Source organism: Rattus norvegicus, chromosome 18 (assembly GCF_036323735.1).
Source record: "Rattus norvegicus strain BN/NHsdMcwi chromosome 18, GRCr8, whole genome shotgun sequence".
In the NCBI taxonomy this organism is placed as follows: Eukaryota; Metazoa; Chordata; class Mammalia; order Rodentia; family Muridae; genus Rattus; species Rattus norvegicus.
The window spans coordinates 54,262,927-54,281,614 of record NC_086036.1 but is presented as its reverse complement, the minus strand read 5'-3'; the positions used below and the strand labels follow the sequence as shown (position 1 = coordinate 54,281,614).

The 18,688-nt window shown below is 40.6% G+C and overlaps 1 protein-coding gene across 4 annotated transcripts in view; it reads right to left on the bottom strand.

Moving 5' to 3' along the window:
- Positions 1-18,688, bottom strand: part of Slc27a6 (solute carrier family 27 member 6) — a 58,899-nt gene that overhangs the window by 15,981 nt on the left and 24,230 nt on the right. For 2 of the 4 annotated variants that reach the window (XM_039096697.2, NM_001106145.1), the window contains exon 4: positions 17,537-17,661. In XM_039096697.2, coding sequence (XP_038952625.1) covers positions 17,537-17,661 — 125 coding nt within the window. Of the gene's footprint in view, positions 1-7,932; positions 13,164-17,536; positions 17,662-18,022; positions 18,410-18,688 lie in introns of those variants that run through there. The other 2 variants (XM_039096698.2, XM_063277212.1) reach the window with 2 other exon arrangements.

The window sequence follows — 18,688 nt, the reverse complement described above, 5'->3', positions numbered from 1 at the left end:
GTGACTTTGGACAGGTGTGGTACATAATCAGAAAAATTAGTTAAGAGAAAATATATCGACTTTGGAAGGGCATCCATGAAATGATTTAATCTCAGTTATGCTAAACCCGACGGTAAACCCTTGGGTGCCAAATACCAGGCATCTGTAATTAGATTTTAGTGCCGTTCTGAACTGCTATTAAAACATAGAGTTTTAAAGGTTAGAACATGTGAGAGGAAGTTCCACAGGTGGGTCCTGTGAAAACTGTCCCAGAGGGAAAAAATATTACTGCAGAACAGTAAGAAACCGAAAAAGAATAAATTTACCTGAACAATTTCTAAAAGGGCTGGGAGACTATCAGGCTACATACTTAAGGTTGAAAGTAACAGAAATAATAAATATCACTATGGTTCTTGAACATCTTCCAGTAAAGTTAAGTGGTAAGGAAAAAAGAGGGAAAGGGAAATGTGGAAAACAAGAGAAAAGGGGGGGGGAGGATATTCTCAAAGAGGTAGGGAGGCTATTTATGGCTGGCTATTTTATATCCTATGAAAGCATATTTGAAAACCTTAAAAAACAAATCATACCTTCATCTAACTAAAAACAAAAGAGGAGCTGGCTCAGTGGTTAAGAGCACTTGCTGCCCTGTCAGGGACCCTGGATTCATTTATGGAGGAACTGAGCTCAGTTCCCAGTGCCTATGCCTGTTCACAACCATCTGTAACTGCAGTGCCAGAGGTTCTGAGGACACTATACACGTGGAGAACATGCACACAGAAACATACACATTCAATGTCTACAAAGATTTGTAAAACTAAACATGTGTATTTAGTAGAGTCGTACTAAACAGAACGCAAAGGATACTCTCAACATAGAAAAATATAATAATGTGTATAGAGCAGCAAGCGAACAAATAGCAGAAAGGAAAGGACAGGTCTAGAAAGTAGAGTACGCACACATACATGTACATGTGAATAGACACCCTTTAATGTTGATAATGCTTATAGGGTTTTTAATGTGCACAGCTAGACACAATAGCTAGGACATAAACACTCAAGGTCTATGACTAAATTAGTTTTATAAAATCACTGCATTTTTGGTAAAGTGGGAAAATACCATTTTATGATAGCATGTGACAAATGAAAGATCGATGCAGTATTTAAAGTAATTAGAGTACTCAAGTGACTCAAGGGACAGCCTTTAAGTTTCTGAGGTAAGTGTGTGAGTGTGTGTGGCATGTGTGCGTGCACGTGCATGCCGCAGCCAGCATGTGTAGGTCAGAGGACAACTTTGGGCATCAGCTCTCTCAGATATTAAACTCAGATCCTCAGGCTTGGCAGATGGAGCCTTTACCAATTGAGCCAACTTCAATAACCCAGAGGAAAACATTAAAGAAAACAAAAGACTGTATATCTAAAGAGACAGCCAATGAACGCATAATAAAAATAAGATTTCACTTAAAGATAAAAAATGAATAGGGGACAAACCACAGATAAAACAAAGAAACAAATAAAAACTAGCAACATCATAGAAGACTTAAACTCAAATATGTCAGAAAAGATATTAAATAAAAATATAAATTCTGCATAGAAAACACTTTCTTAACCCATAAATAGACGAAGTTGCACTATACATTATGTGAGAAACAGGCCTTAAGCTCCAGACACATTCTTAGTGCTGTCAGCTTGATAGGATCTAGACTCACCTGTCACACAGGCCTCTTATCCTGATGGTGAGGAAATGATTGGTTCTCTAATTGATGTAGAAGGCCCATATTAACAATGGGCAGGGGCATTCCTGAGAGAAAGGAATCCTGGACTGTGAGTGGGACCCGCTGCTAAGAAGCAGTGAGATGTTTCCTAAGAAACAAAGATGTCCATTGCCTTCTCTTTCGAGGATCGTCTTACTCTCATTAGCCTTCTATCTCTGCCATACATGTCTCGGATGTAGCCATTTGAACCCTTCCAAATGTAGTATCTCTTAATTCATGGAGGCCATAGCTGACATTGGCTGAAATGAAGGTGCTGACTGCTGGGCTCTAATCTGGAGGTGTTAGAGGAATTCACTCCTCCGTCCAGGTTCCTGGCAACCTAGTTCCTTGACGTTGTAGTATTATGGGTTTCTTTTCTGTGCCGTAGGCTAGGTGGGGGGTATCTCAGGTCACAGGAGCCTCTCTTTAGTCTTGTAACATAGGTCTATACATATAGGGTCCAGAAATCACTCATTGCTCCCCAAACCATGCTTGCAAAGTACCTAACATTCCCATGCTAAACCTTTCTCGCTTGCAGCCTCTACTTCTAAAGCCTCTAGCACTGGTTTGCATCTATGGGATAATCTTGTGATTTCAGAGTCAGAACTATAATATCTGTATGGTGTCCTTTGCCAATGTTCCTACTGAACCCATATTTAGAAACAGGACAAGAGCATCTCTGAAATGCTCTATTTTTTTTTTTTTATTAACTTGAGTATTTCTTATATACATTTCGAGTGTTATTCCCTTTCCCAGTTTCCGGGCAAACATCCCCCTCCCCCCTCCCCTTCCTTATGGGTGTTCCCCTCCCAACCCTCCCACCATTGCCGCCCTCCCCCCATAGACTAGTTCACTGGGGGTTCAGTCTTAGCAGGACCCAGGGCTTCCCCTTCCACTGGTGCTCTTACTAGGATATTCATTGCTACCTATGGGGTCAGAGTCCAGGGTCAGTCCATGTATAGTCTTTAGGTAGTGGCTTAGTCCCTGGAAGCTCTGGTTGCTTGGTATTGTTGTACTTTTGGGGTCTCGAGCCCCTTCAAGCTCTTCCAGTTCTTTCTCTGATTCCTTCAATGGGGGACCTATTCTCAGTTCAGTGGTTTGCTGCTGGCATTCGCCTCTGTATTTGCTGTATTCTGGCTGTGTCTCTCAGGAGCGATCTACATCCGGCTCCTGTCGGTCTGCACTTCTTTGCTTCATCCATCTAGTCCAATTGGGTGGCTGTATATGTATGGGCCAAATGTGGGACAGGCTCTGAATGGGTGTTCCTTCAGTCTCTGTTTTAATCTTTGCCTCTCCCTTCCCTGCCAAGGGTATTCTTTTTCCTCATTTAAAGAAGGAGTGAAGCATTCACATTTTGATCATCCGTCTTGAGTTTCGTTTGTTCTAGGGATCTAGGGTAATTCAAGCATTTGGGCTAATAGCCACTTATCAATGAGTGCATACCATGTATGTCTTTCTGTGATTGGGTTAGTTCACTCAGGATGATATTTTCCAGTTCCAACCATTTGCCTACAAATTTCATAAACTCGTTGTTTTTGATAGCTGAGTAGTATTCCATTGTGTAGATGTACCACATTTTCTGTATCCATTCCTCTGTTGAAGGGCATCTGGGTTCTTTCCATTTTCTGGCTATTATAAATAAGGCTGCGATGAACATAGTGGAGCACGTGTCTCTTTTATATGTTGAGGCATCTTTTGGGTATATGCCCAAGAGAGGTATAGCTGGATCCTCAGGCAGTTCAATGTCCAATTTTCTGAGGAACCTCCAGACTGATTTCCAGAATGGTTTTACCAGTCTGCAATCCCACCAACAATGGAGGAGTGTTCCTCTTTCTCCACAACCTCGCCAGCATCTGCTGTCACCTGAGTTTTTGATCTTAGCCAATCGCACTGGTGTGAGGTGAAATCTCAGGGTTGTTTTGATTTGCATTTCCCTTATGACTAAAGATGTTGAACATTTCTTTAGGTGTTTCTCAGCCATTCGGCATTCCTCAGCTGTGAATTCTTTGTTTAGCTCTGAACCCCATTTTTTAATAGGGTTATTTGTTTCCCTGCGGTCTAACTTCTTGAGTTCTTTGTATATTTTGGATATAAGGCCTCTATCTGTTGTAGGGTTGGTAAAGATCTTTTCCCAATCTGTTGGTTGCCGTTTTGTCCTAACCACAGTGTCCTTTGCCTTACAGAAGCTTTGCAGTTTTATGAGATCCCATTTGTCAATTCTTGATCTTAGAGCATAAGCCATTGGTGTTTTGTTCAGGAAATTTTTTCCAGTGCCCATGTGTTCCAGATGCTTCCCTAGTTTTTCTTCTATTAGTTTGAGTGTGTCTGGTTTGATGTGGAGGTCCTTGATCCACTTCGACTTAAGCTTTGTACAGGGTGATAAGCATGGATCGATCTGCATTCTTCTACATGTTGCCCTCCAGTTGAACCAGCACCATTTGCTGAAAATGCTATCTTTTTTCCATTGGATGGTTTTGGCTCCTTTGTGAAAAATCAAGTGACCATAGGTGTGTGGGTTCATTTCTGGGTCTTCAATTCTATTCCATTGGTCTATCTGTCTGTCTCTGTACCAATACCATGCAGTTTTTATCACTATTGCTCTGTAATACTGCTTGAGTTCAGGGATAGTGATTCCCCCTGAAGTCCTTTTATTGTTGAGGATAGCTTTAGCTATCCTGGGTTTTTTGTTATTCCAGATGAATTTGCAAATTGTTCTGTCTAACTCTTTGAAGAATTGGATTGGTATTTTGATGGGGATTGCATTGAATCTGTAGATTGCTTTTGGTAAAATGGCCATTTTTACTATATTAATCCTGCCAATCCATGAGCATGGGAGATCTTTCCATCTTCTGAGGTCTTCTTCAATTTCTTTCTTCAGTGACTTGAAGTTCTTATTGTACAGATCTTTTACTTGCTTGGTTAAAGTCACACCGAGGTACTTTATATTATTTGGGTCTATTATGAAGGGTGTCGTTTCCCTAATTTCTTTCTCGGCTTGTTTCTCTTTTGTATAGAGGAAGGCAACTGATTTATTTGAGTTAATTTTATACCCAGCCACTTTGCTGAAGTTGTTTATCAGCTTTAGTAGTTCTCTGGTGGAACTTTTGGGATCACTTAAATATACTATCATATCATCTGCAAATAGTGATATTTTGACCTCTTCTTTTCCGATCTGTATCCCTTTGATCTCCTTTTGTTGTCTGATTGCTCTGGCTAGAACTTCAAGAACTATATTGAATAAGTAGGGAGAGAGTGGGCAGCCTTGTCTAGTCCCTGATTTTAGTGGGATTGCTTCAAGTTTCTCTCCATTTAGTTTAATGTTAGCAACTGGTTTGCTGTATATGGCTTTTACTATGTTTAGGTATGGGCCTTGAATTCCTATTCTTTCCAGGACTTTTATCATGAAGGGGTGTTGAATTTTGTCAAATGCTTTCTCAGCATCTAATGAAATGATCATGTGGTTCTGTTCTTTCAGTTTGTTTATATAATGGATCACGTTGATGGTTTTCCGTATATTAAACCATCCCTGCATGCCTGGGATGAAGCCTACTTGATCATGGTGGATGATTGTTTTGATGTGCTCTTGAATTCGGTTTGCCAGAATTTTATTGAGTATTTTTGCGTCGATATTCATAAGGGAAATTGGTCTGAAGTTCTCTTTCTTTGTTGTGTCTTTGTGTGGTTTAGGTATAAGAGTAATTGTAGATTCATAGAAGGAATTCGGTAGGGCTCCATCTGTTTCAATTTTGTGGAATAGTTTGGATAATATTGGTATGAGGTCTTCTATGAAGGTTTGATAGAATTCTGCACTAAACCCATCTGGACCTGGGCTCTTTTTGGTTGGGAGACCTTTAATGACTGCTTCTATTTCCTTAGGAGTTATGGGGTTGTTTAACTGGTTTATCTGTTCCTGATTTAACTTTGATACCTGGTATCTGTCTAGGAAATAGTCCATTTCCTGAAGATTTTCAAATTTTGTTGAATATAGGTTTTTATAGTAAGATCTGATGATTTTTTGAATTTCCTCTGAATCTGTAGTTATGTCTCCCTTTTCATTTCTGATTTTGTTAATTTGGACGCACTCTCTGTGTCCTCTCGTTAGTCTGGCTAAGGGTTTATCTATCTTGTTGATTTTCTCAAAGAACCAACTTTTGGTCCTGTTGATTCTTTCTATGGTCCTTTTTGTTTCTACTTGGTTGATTTCAGCTCTGAGTTTGATTATTTCCTGCCTTCTACTCCTCCTGGGTGTATTTGCTTCTTTTTGTTCTAGAGCTTTTAGGTGTGCTGTCAAGCTGCTGACATATGCTCTTTCCTGTTTCTTTCTGCAGGCACTCAGCGCTATGAGTTTTCCTCTTAGCACAGCTTTCATTGTGTCCCATAAGTTTGAGTATGTTGTATCTTCATTTTCATTAAATTCTAAGAAGTTTTTAATTTCTTTCTTTATTTCTTCCTTGACCAGGTTATCATTGAGTAGAGCATTGTTCAATTTCCACGTATATGTGGGCATTCTTCCCTTATTGTTATTGAAGACCAGTTTTAGGCCGTGGTGGTCCGATAGCACGCATGGGATTATTTCTATCTTTCTGTACCTGTTGAGGCCCGTTTTTTGACCAATTATATGGTCAATTTTGGAGAAAGTACCATGAGGAGCTGAGAAGAAGGTATATCCTTTTGCTTTAGGATAGAATGTTCTATAAATATCCGTTAAGTCCATTTGGCTCATGACTTCTCTTAGTCTGTCGACATCACTGTTTAATTTCTGTTTCCATGATCTGTCCATTGATGAGAGTGGGGTGTTGAAATCTCCCACTATTATTGTGTGAGGTGCAATGTGTGTTTTGAGCTTTAGTAAGGTTTCTTTTACGTATGTAGGTGCCCTTGTATTTGGGGCATAGATATTTAGGATTGAGAGTTCATCTTGGTGGATTTTTCCTTTGATGAATATGAAGTGTCCTTCCTTATCTTTTTTGATGACTTTTAGTTGGAAATTGATTTTATTTGATATTAGAATGGCTACTCCAGCTTGCTTCTTCTGACCATTTGCTTGGAAAGTTGTTTTCCAGCCTTTCACTCTGAGGTAGTGTCTGTCTTTGTCTCTGAGGTGTGTTTCCTGTAGGCAGCAGAATGCAGGGTCCTCGTTGCGTATCCAGTTTGTTAATCTATGTCTTTTTATTGGGGAGTTGAGGCCATTGATATTGAGAGATATTAAGGAATAGTGATTATTGTTTCCCTTTATATTCATATTTGGATGTGAGGTTATGTTTGTGTGCTTTCATTCTCTTTGTTTTGTTGCCAAGACGATTAGTTTCTTGCTTCTTCTAGGGTATAGCTTGCCTCCTTATGTTGGGCTTTACCATTTATTATCCTTTGTAGTGCTGGATTTGTAGAAAGATATTGTGTAAATTTGGTTTTGTCATGGAATATCTTGGTTTCTCCATCAATGTTAATTGAGAGTTTTGCTGGATACAGTAACCTGGGCTGGCATTTGTGTTCTCTTAGGGTCTGTATGACATCAGTCCAGGATCTTCTGGCCTTCATAGTTTCTGGCGAGAAGTCTGGTGTGATTCTGATAGGTCTCCCTTTATATGTTACTTGACCTTTTTCCCTTACTGCTTTTAATATTCTTTATTTTGTGCGTTTGGTGTTTTGACAATTATGTGACGGGAGGTGTTTCTTTTCTGGTCCAATCTATTTGGAGTTCTGTAGTCTTCTTGTATGCCTATGGGTATCTCTTTTTTTAGGTTAGGGAAGTTTTCTTCTATGATTTTGTTGAAGATATTTACTGGTCCTTTGAGCTGGGAGTCTTCACTCTCTTCTATACCTATTATCCTTAGGTTTGATCTTCTCATTGAGTCCTGGATTTCCTGTATGTTTTGGACCAGTAGCTTTTTCCGCTTTACATTATCTTTGACAGTTGAGTCAATGATTTCTATGGAATCTTCCGCTCCTGAGATTCTCTCTTCCATCTCTTGTATTCTGTTGGTGAAGCTTGTATCTACAGCTCCTTGTCTCTTCTTTTGGTTTTCTATATCCAGGGTTGTTTCCATGTGTTCTTTCTTGATTGCTTCTATTTCCATTTTTAATTCCTTCATCTGTTTGATTGTGTTTTCCTGGAATTCTTTCAGGGATTTTTGCCATTCCTCTCTGTAGGCCTCTACTTGTTTATTAATGATTTCCTGTGTTTCCCTAAGTGTGTTCATGTCTTTCTTGAAGTCCTCCAGCATCATGATCAAATATGATTTTGAAACTAGATCTTGCTTTTCTGGTGTGTTTGGATATTCCATGTTTGTTTTGGCGGGAGAATTGGGCTCCGATGATGGCATGCAGTCTTGGTTTCTGTTGCTTGGGTTCCTGCGCTTGCCTCTCGCCATCAGATTATCTCTAGTGTTACTTTGTTCTGCTATTTCTGACAGTGGCTAGACTGACCTATAAGCCTGTGTGTCAGGAGTGCTGTAGACCTGTTTTCCTCTCTTTCAGTCAGTTATGGGGACAGTGTGTTCTGCTTTCCGGCGTGTAGTTTTTCCTCTCTACAGGTCTTCAGCTGTTCTTGTGGGCCTGTGTCTTGAGTTCACCAGGCAGCTTTCTTGCAGCAGAAAATTTGGTCTTACCTGTGGTCCCGAGGCTCAGGTTCGCTCGTGGGGTGCTGCCCAGGGGCTCTCTGCAGCGGCAGCAACCAGGAAGACCTGTGCCTCCCCTTCCAGGAGCTTCAGTGCACCAGGGTTCCAGATGGTCTTTGGCTTTTTCCTCTGGCGTCCGAGATGTGTGTGCAGAGAGCAGTCTCTTCTGGTTTCCCAGGCTTGTCTGCCTCTCTGAAGGTTTAGCTCTCCCTCCCACGGGATTTGGGTGCAGAGAACTGTTTATCCGGTCTGTTTCTTTCAGGTTCCGGCGGCGGTGTCTCAGGCGCAGAAGTCCTGCCGCTCCTGGGCCCTCCCCCACGGGAGCCCAGAGGCCTTATACAGTTTCCTTTTGGGCCAGGGATGTGGGCAGGGGTGAGCAGTGTTGGTGGTCTCTTCCGCTCTGCAGCCTCAGGAGTGCCCACCTGACCAGGCGGTTGGGTCTCTCTCTCACCAGGTCTGGGAGCAGAGAGCTGCTGCGGGCCGGGATCCGCGGGTGTGGGACTTCCGGTAAACACAGGCCGTGCCTCCTAGAGAAATTCTGCTTCCGTGTCCCAAGCTCACCAGGCAGCTTTCTTGCAGCAGAAAGTTTGGTCTTACCTGTGGTCCCGAGGCTCAGGTTCGCTCGTGGGGTGCTGCCCAGGGGCTCTCTGCAGCGGCAGCAACCAGGGAGACCTGTGCCGCCCCTTCCGGGAGCTTCAGTGCACCAGGGTTCCAGATGGTCTTTGGCTTTTTCCTCTGGCGTCCGAGATGTGTGTGCAGGGAGCAGTCTCTTCTGGTTTCCCAGGCTTGTCTGCCTCTCTGAAGGTTTAGCTCTCCCTCCCACGGGATTTGGGTGCAGAGAACTGTTTATCCGGTCTGTTTCTTTCCTATTTTTTAATCCTACAACTCTGAAGCAAAGAGACGAAAGGAACTGCTGCTATGAATGAAGCCAGACCTGCATGTCATGACTTAGTGCTGGACGAGGAAGCCAAGGAATGCAGGCTTGTGCCTCCGTTCAGCTTCAGCTTTTAAGAACAGGGCAAACTAGTATTTGCTGCCAGAAATCAGAACTATATTTATGTGCGTGAAGACAAAGCCTAAGGAAAAACTCCATGGAGGAATGTCTTTAAGTAAATAAGTAAATTCCATCAAGAGAGTTAAAGGATTAAGGCATCCTATTGAGAAATTTCAACTACAGTGCAGAATAGAAGGAAAATTAGTGGCCATTTTAATAATGCTAAGTTAAAAAATAAAATTATAGCTATTATATGAGGAACAAATCAATGAGTTGAGTTTAACTTATATGTGTCTCAGCTGAAAAATTAGTATATTTTAAATAGTTTCAAACACTAATATTTTAAGTGTACTGGCATTATACTAAGATTATAGCTTTTCTGTCAGTTTGACAGAGGTAGGACTCATCTGGGGAGAGGAAACTTCAACTGAGAAAATGCCTCCCAAGACTGGCCTGTAGACAAGTCTTGGGTCATTGTCTTGATTGATGACTGATGTAGGATCAGCCCCTGTGGATGGTGTCACTCCAGTGAAGATGGTCCTCAGTCACATAAGAAAGAAAACTGTGTAGCCATGGAGAGCAATCCAGCGAGTAGCATTGGTCCATGCTCCATGGCCTCTGCTTTCCTTCCTGCCTTGAGGTCCTGCCCTGACTTCCCTGTATGATGGACAGACAACTGTAAGGTGAAATGAATCCTTTCCTCCTCAAATTGCTTTTCTTCCTTTCTTTTTGTAGTCACAGCAAAGGAATGCATGTGGCTATGTGAACGAAAACCAAGTGGATGACAGTTAAAATGGAAGTAAAATGACAAAATGATAGCATGCACAGTTTATTTAGACACACGGATAAAACAAAAAATAAAACCTTTCTTGAATATATTAAAATCAATATATCAAAATCTTGAATATCTAAAATCCTTTATAGATCAAGGATTAAAAGGTGGGATGCTTCATAATCTTGAGTTCTCCTTCATTTAAAAATTATTTATAGTTTTCAATTGAGTGTAGGGTGTATATATGTACAGTGTATGCACACACTTCGGGGTGGCTGAGCCCACCATGAAATGTGGAGACCGGAAGAGGATGATGAACATCTTTCTCTATCACTTCATGTTTTTGATCCAGGGTTTCTCCCTGAACTTGGAGCTCAACTTTTGGCTAAGTTGGCTGACAAGTGAGGTCCCAGCAACTGAATGGTTTTTGTCTCAAATGCTGTCGTTATGGCCAAGCAAGGCTCTACTGCGCTTTGTAGGAGAGTGTTAGGAATTTGATCTCCGGTCATGTTGTTTCCAGCCCTAGCAATGTTACCCACTGAGACACCTCTTCAAATCTCTTTCAACTTAGTTGTGCATATGTGGGTCTATCTCTTAGAGCTGGGGTAACTGTGGTTTGAGACTCCTAACCTGGGTTCTCGGAGCTGAAGTCTGGTCCTGAGCGATCCTAGTACCACTCTTAGGGCCTAAGCCATTTCTCTAGCTCCTCTTTCAACCTTTTAACTGTGCAAAATGACAACTTCAATTTTAAAAACAATAGGGATAAATAGAATAAGATCAAAGGTCACAGAATCCTTTGAAATGTGTTCCATGAGTAGTTGATCAAAGGAGCTTCAGGTGACCTCTGGGGACAGAGAAAGAAACTCACTTGGTGAGAGCAGCTCCTTCCCACACAGCCCAAAGCAGCTATCCTGGTCCTGCCTCCTGGGAGCCTGTAGCTATTGCTTCTCTGGAATGGAACTAATTCTTGGACTTTGCACTACTATTTTTCTGAATAAGACAGTTACATTGCCAGTCTTATGATTTGTTTTGCTTAAGCAGACAGCAATCTTTTATATGGCATAATTCTTGGGTGATGTTCAAGTTAGAGATGGGTTTCATCAAGAATCACTGTGAAATGTGTTGGCAAAGTACTGAAGCCAATATAGAATGGAGTCTGTAAATCAGATTCCACAGGCTTGAACTTGTATGGGTTATGGTTTTATAAATATATATCTTTCAATGGGAGAAATAGTTTTCTCAATACTCTAGCTCATATACAAAGCCAAATAAATCAAAAGGCTTGCCAGATCCTCTTAGTCCAAAATGTCAATTTTGTTCCTCTGATGCTTAGGCCTTCTTTACTCTACTCATGTTTTCTTTAAAAGAAAAGCTTCAGGGTATGGAAAGATGATTCAGCAATTAAGAGCATTAACTGCTCTTGCAGAGGACCCAGGTTTGACACCCAGGACCCACATGGTAGCTGATAGCTGTCTGTGACCCAGCCGCAGAAGACCTGACCCCCTCTTCTGGCCTCCATGGGCACCAGGCCTGTAAGTGAGGCAGGAAGCTACCAGTATCCCTTAAAGTAAATTTAAAAAGAAAGCAAGCAAAAAGAAAAAGAAGAAAACGGGTGATTGTCCTTAGAGAGTAAACAGAACCAATGCGCGATGCTGCAGAAAAAGAGAATTACAGATGATACAGAAAACTTGTAAACTGAAGAGAAAAGGAAATAAAGCCTAAAATTTTACCATACAATATTATTTTTACAGATCCACCTATGTGCACTGATAAAATTACACCGTGGTGTAGCTATACATTCTGCCTTGGTGCTGTGTTCTGCATACTGTTCCAAACTGTAGGCTGGTTTTAATCATTGCTTTTCCTATTGCTCTGACTAAAAATCCTGTTGAAAGAAACCTAAAGGAGAATGTGTTTATTTTGGCTCCCAGTTCAAGGCCATATGATGACAGCAACACAGGCAGAAGGAGCTTGAAGCACCTGGTCACACAGCACCTCAAATCAGAAAGAATGGGAATATACATCAATGCTCAACTCACTCCGTCTTGTAGGGTTCGGGATCTCCACCAGGGCATGGTCCAGGCCACAGTTAGATAGGTCTTCCCGCATCGGTTAATCTGTTGAATGTCCAGAAGCTAAATAATCCCTTGTTTACTGCTCCAGTTAGCAGCCAGACCTGGGAGAGTGGCGCCTAGAAATGAGGCGGACTAAACTCTAATGCAATAGTTAACTCTATTCAGAGCCTCAGGAAATTTATCCTCTGAGGATTCAGAAAGGTCACCTCAGCAAATTCTCATGAGGTCATGTATACAATAACAAGGACAAACCATACAGGGCAAGGATCTGTTTGCCCATGGAAGTACATAAACAAATAACTGTAGCCAGATGTAATGAATAATCTGAGGTAAACTCATTCCTCCTTGCTACACTGGGAAGGATCATGAAAACCCGACCCAGGAACAATTTTATGTTTCTGAAGAAACTGAGATCACAAGACTTATCTTGTTCTCTTGGAATTTTCTCATAGGCACTCAGAATTCTCCTTATATGACTCCACTCCTGAACTGTGTCTGACAATCCCTCACAGGATTGACAATCCCTCACAGCCGCCACTCTCCCAGGTCCGCCTGCCAACTAGAGCAGTAAACAAGGGATTATTTAGCTTCTGGACATTCAATAGATTAACCAATGCGGGAAGACCTATCTAACTGTGGCCTGGACAGGTAGGACTGTCTCAGGTGATTCCAGATGTTGTTGCTTTGCCTATTAACCCCAACTACGACAGCTGTCATCCCTCAAGCACACGATTCCCCACGATTATAGAATTACCAGATAATTATACCATGGTTTGTTTCCTTATCATTTATTTTCTGATTACCATATCATTTTCAAATCTTCACCGTTATTACTACTACTAAACTGATCTCCATGCCTGCCATCCCAGGAATGGATACATCACAGAGGGTGGATCTGAGACAGGAGGTCTGGTAAGACTTTGAAGCAATTACTTAATACTGAGTCCGAGGCCAATGTGGATTACAACGTGAGCCCCTGTGCAAAAAGCAAACCACAGTGACAACAAAATAATACCAATGACATGTAATATCTTTTCGATGAATCTATATTTCGTGAAGATACATTCCTAGAGGAGATCACTGGTAAATATTGTATTGCTATGTTACCAAATTACTGTCTTCCTTGGAAGTTGAGCTGACTACCACTTTAACAAATTAAAAGCTAAGGATTTTCACTTAAAACATCATTCCATAAGAAGACACAATATTTTGCAGGCTTAGTTGACTGTGTTCAAGCAAATTGAATTCTTTCTGCTTACTGATGTACTCAACAGATACACTGTTTTAATAGCTACCAAGATTCTTCTCAGCATTATTTTCTTTTTAATGTTGTAATCATCATTCATTTTGTATTTAAATATAATCTTTCCTGCTCTTGTTTATACCCTTCATTTAATATTAGCATACTCCTATCACATAAGTAGCAATAATAATAATGACTAGAATATTTCCCCTGCCTCTTCATACTAAACTATTAAGTACATCAATGTAGTGTTAACTTTACAACAAAGGCTCAGCTTCTTTTATCTCAGGGACTGAGTCACATCATGAATGGTCAGCTTTAGATTCTATTAGTGTAGTCTTAAATCCTACACTGCACTTGAAAACACTCGCAAGCACAGATATTCTCCAGCTCAGCGGTCTTTCAGCCCTTCTTGCTAGACAGATAAGCAAAATCCTTTAAATTATTCCCAGCAACTACTTGAAAACCCAAACACATGCCCTTCTGGATGTAAAGCACAGCGAAATTATGTTCCTGAGTGATATAAAGCTATTATTTCACAGGTCATTGAGTTAATTATTGAAAGTTACCACAGTCGTGATACACGATTTTGTTTCCTTAACTCAGATCACTGGCACAGAAATGGGTGTGCACAAGTGAAAATGATTTACTTACGGTAATGAAAATGCAACATCCCAAATCTCTATCACAGCCCTGAAAGTGAATCCTATTGGACACACACGTCCATACATAATCACTCTCACACATACGTACATATATGAAAGGAAGGAAAGAAAAAAATGAAAGCTTTAAAAATCTTATTTGCGCATGAACAGAATTTTGCTTTATGTAGGTGTCTAATATTATCATGAAGTCTAAATCAAGGTTTAGTGAACTACAGCCTTCAAAGAGTACAACTGGTCTACCTGTTTGTTTCAAACATTTTGATAATAGCCATAGGTTTTATTTGGAGATCACCTATGGCATTTTTGAGATACATAGGCAGAGTCATGTAATTGTGAGGCACTGGGATCCATAAAGCTAAAAATATTTGTTATTTGTTATTATGGATCTTTATAGAACAAGCTTGATGTCCTTTCTCCTAAATCACAATTAAAGTACAAAACCTTTATTTTTCACACAAACAGTACCAACTAGTTAAGTTGGCACAGTTTTCACAGTGACCTTAACTAATTTCATTGTCACTCTGGAACTGAGATGTGCAGCCTGAGAGTTTGAGCACTGGGTACACACTCTCTTCATGGAGGTCACTATGTGAAGGACAGTCAGGTCAGTCACATGAAGGGGTTTATTTGAAAGAAGTTGAGAGAACAAGTGTTTCCCAGCATCCAGAAGAAGGGATGTGGACTGTACACTCAGAATGCATGCTATGATTACAGCACACATCCTCTAACATCCAAGGGTAAGAAAAGAAAACTGTTATTTCTTCAGGAAATGTTCCCATAAACATTCTAGTCAATCTATGTGAGACCCCTTAAAAAGCCATCGATGTCCATTGAGGACAAGATCCTCAATATGGAGTGTAAGCCTAGAAAAGTGATACAGATTCTTTCGATGATTTTTTTCTACGGTATTTTTTCTCTGACAGTTACAGACTTTTATTTATTAATGTTTGCAGACTTGAAGAAGTCTCAAAAGTCCACACTTCATTTTACTAAAACTAAAACAGTGGTTTCAGTCAAAGGAGGCATCCAAACATGAGCTCTGATGCACTGCCTTTCTCTTACGTTTCTGGAAAATCACACAGAACCCTTTACATCTTTACCCTCAAGTCTTACACATGTGTGGAAAGAATGAGAGGAAGATGGATGATGAATAGATGATATATAGAAAAAAGTAGATATATAGATGATAGATTAGACAGATGATGATAGATGACATGTAAATAGATTAAATAGATACATGCATATATGATAGATATAGATAATAGATAGATAGACGATAGGTAGATAGATGATAGATAGATAGATGATTGATAGATACATAGATACATAGATCGATGATAGATTAAATAGAGCCAACTAAGAACCACAGAAAATACTTACTCCTCAGCCATTTAAAGTCATGCTTAACAGTTAAACAGATTTTCTGACACTGTCAGAGCTTCTCTCAGAGATATCCTATGGCTTAGTTCTCAGTAGACATGCCCATGTGGCTTTCAGTACAAAGTGCAGACTGGCGTGATCACAACCACAAAGGAGTCACACCAACACTGAAGCTCTGGTTGCTTTTTTAAAAAAAAATACATAGATAGATAGATAAATAAATAAGTACATGAATAAATGAATAAATAAATAAATCCCTCTTTGCTAAATGACTATCTGGTGCAGCAGGGACTGAAGGGAAGTTACCTCCTACCAGGTCAGCAATTCCTTCCCAGAAATAGTCTTGTCCTTCCAGAACACAGACTCCCATCCAACTTAGAAGCCGTAATACAACTGGGCTGAAGACCCTCTTTAGATGCTCACAGGAACTGACACTTCAGAGTTTCTCTGACATGCAGAAATTCTGCATAACTTTCAGTTTTAAGGAGCTAAGAATGTTCGTTGCTACATATAAAGGTAGAAGCAAGACACACAGAATGCAAAACCAAATGTCTGTTGCCTACAGCCCAGCGTGCAGAGCTGCTCACTGTAGAAAACAGGGTTCCATTCTGAAATGGTCATCTAAAAGCATAAGCAGCAGATGATGGGGATTTTTCCCCTCTACTCTGATTCTAGGTAAGATCTTTTGGCCCTAAAGCCTATCCATAACGTGCATGCATGTCCCCAACACACTTATGCCTCTTTAAGAAAAACGTGTGTTCCAACAGTTGGCTTTCCTTTCAAACAATATACTAAGACAGTACAAGAAGCAAGTTAGGTAGTGTGAGCGCAAAAGATATCATGTGTGTGTGTGTGTGTGTGTGTGTGTGTGTGTGTGTGTGAAAGAGAGAGAGAGTGAGGGAGAGAGAGAGAGAGAGAGAGAGAGAGAGAGAGAGAGAGAGAGAGAGATAAGAAAGGGTAATGAAACCAAATATTCTTTAAGTAGATACAGACTTGCTAATAAGAAAAAAATATAGATGGCTTCTGACAAAAGGAGACAAATAGACAGAAAGTCTCCCCATGATGAACTCTAAGCTCATGAATAAAATCCTCCTGGAGTCCAGGCTATCCACATTCATTCTTTTCTATGTTCATCTGTCCTGTGCAATCACACCTACTTATTACATTTTTATTTAGGGCTCCCAGTCTGGCTTCATCTGGACTGTATATAATGAGTGGAAACAGCAGTGTTAATATTTTAACCCTGGAAAAGAGAAGAGCTATCGTAGTTCACCATCCACCCACACCTTGGCAAACACGCTGAGAGAGGGCACTCAGGCCAGAGGTGTAGCTCAGAGTCCTGGCTCTGCTGTCCTTCCTTGCAAAGGGGAGCATGCTCTATAGTTCCTCCGGAAAGGGTTCGTGTTGATTTGATTAAAGAAGAAAAGAACACATCTTAGTTGACAAGAGAGTTTAGAGAGTCAGAAAGTTGATTTGCTTTTGTTTCTTTTTGTTTGTTTTTAGCATTGATGAAGATAAATGAGACCAGAACAAAGCCAAGGACAGAATAAGCAAATAAATCACAAAGACAAACCCCAGACTCTGTCAAATCTCCACCTGTACCTATTTTTCATGCAGCAGCAACTGATCAAAGGAATGTCAGCATGACTGCCCGGGTGGGAGAGGGGCAGGGGATGAGTACAGGATAAAGTTTCCTTTCAACATTAAAAAAAAAAAAAGGAAGCGTAATATACCTAGTGTAACCATGTACTCAAGACTAGGGATTTTTCAACATTTTCTACTTTCAACTTGAAATTATTTTTCTGTAAATCTATGCATCTAGTTTCACACATTGGAATTTGACTCAAGTCTGAACCTGATCTTGGTACAGGACAAAGCGTATTATTCACACTTCCTTGGGTGGCCCTCTCCTCTTATTTCCTTGGACTTTTGTATTTCTTTTGTCTTGTATCCTATAAATGCCTGTGTGTTTGGTAAATTCTCCTCTGGAGGATTGTGCGGTGAAGGCAAAGAAAGCTTCTTCTGTCTGAGGCCCTCGGTGTCTCCACAGCACTATTTTACCTGAGGTTGTTTACACAGATAACGGCAAAGCTCCCCGATGTACTGAAACACAGTCACGTTGTACTTCCTGCAATCATTCCAAAACTGGCTCGCAGAGAATTTCTTCTTTAGCACACACGTGGCACCTATGAGAAGGGATTGGAAAACAGGCATTGAGTTAACGCGACCCACAATGGAGGGTGATGTCCTAACAGATCCTCTCACTTCCCAGGCTCTCATGCCTCATCCTTGGTCACTGGTAACAAACTCATTTGGAAACGTGACCTCTAAGATCCATGTCTTAGTGTAGTCACCTGGTATCAAAAGCAAATGTACTTGTTGCAATTTGTGGAATGGAAATCAAAATCAGTAATTACATTTTTTTCTACTACAGCATTCCAAGTACAGGTATACTCCCACAGCCGTGGAAGCACATGCAAATACTACCACAGCATTGGAAGTACATGTATGCACACTACCACATGACCGGAAGTACATGTATACTACCATGGGCACAGGGCGGGTCATCCATCCTCCTTCTCAGAGATGAATGGTACTGCATCACTTTATCTTTGCACAAAAACATGCAGTTTATTGTGAAGACTTTAAAGCAGCTCATGATACCCCGAAGTCAAGATTTAATAAGCTGTGCTAAAATCCCATCAACAATGGGTATAGAACCTAGTTTTAATCACATTTTAATGCGAAGTCCATTTTTGATTGGGATGTAATTCACAATTTAAAGTCTACAATCCAGAGTTTTCTCATGTAGTCACAAAGGCGCCATTGTCATCATCATCTAATTCTAGAACATTTGTTTTAATTTCCCCCAAAAGGACCATCATCACCTTAGCAGTCTTTCTAACTTACAATTCCTTCTACCCAACTCCCTCTACCTAACGTGCCCTACCCAACTCCCTTACCCTTGGTGATTATTTATGAACATCTGCCTCTAAACTTTCCTGCTCTGGACTAGTGTGACATATTGTGTCTGGTCTTTTTCTTTACTATAAAATGTGGTTTGGGTCTGTTTATCTTGTAGCATGTATCAGTACTCCATCCTCTTCATGGTTGAATGTATCTATGGCTATGTAATATTTTGTTTGTTTGCACATCACTGTGTATATTTGGCACGCTTCTTCTCTTGGCCATCAACAATAATAGGCACACCCA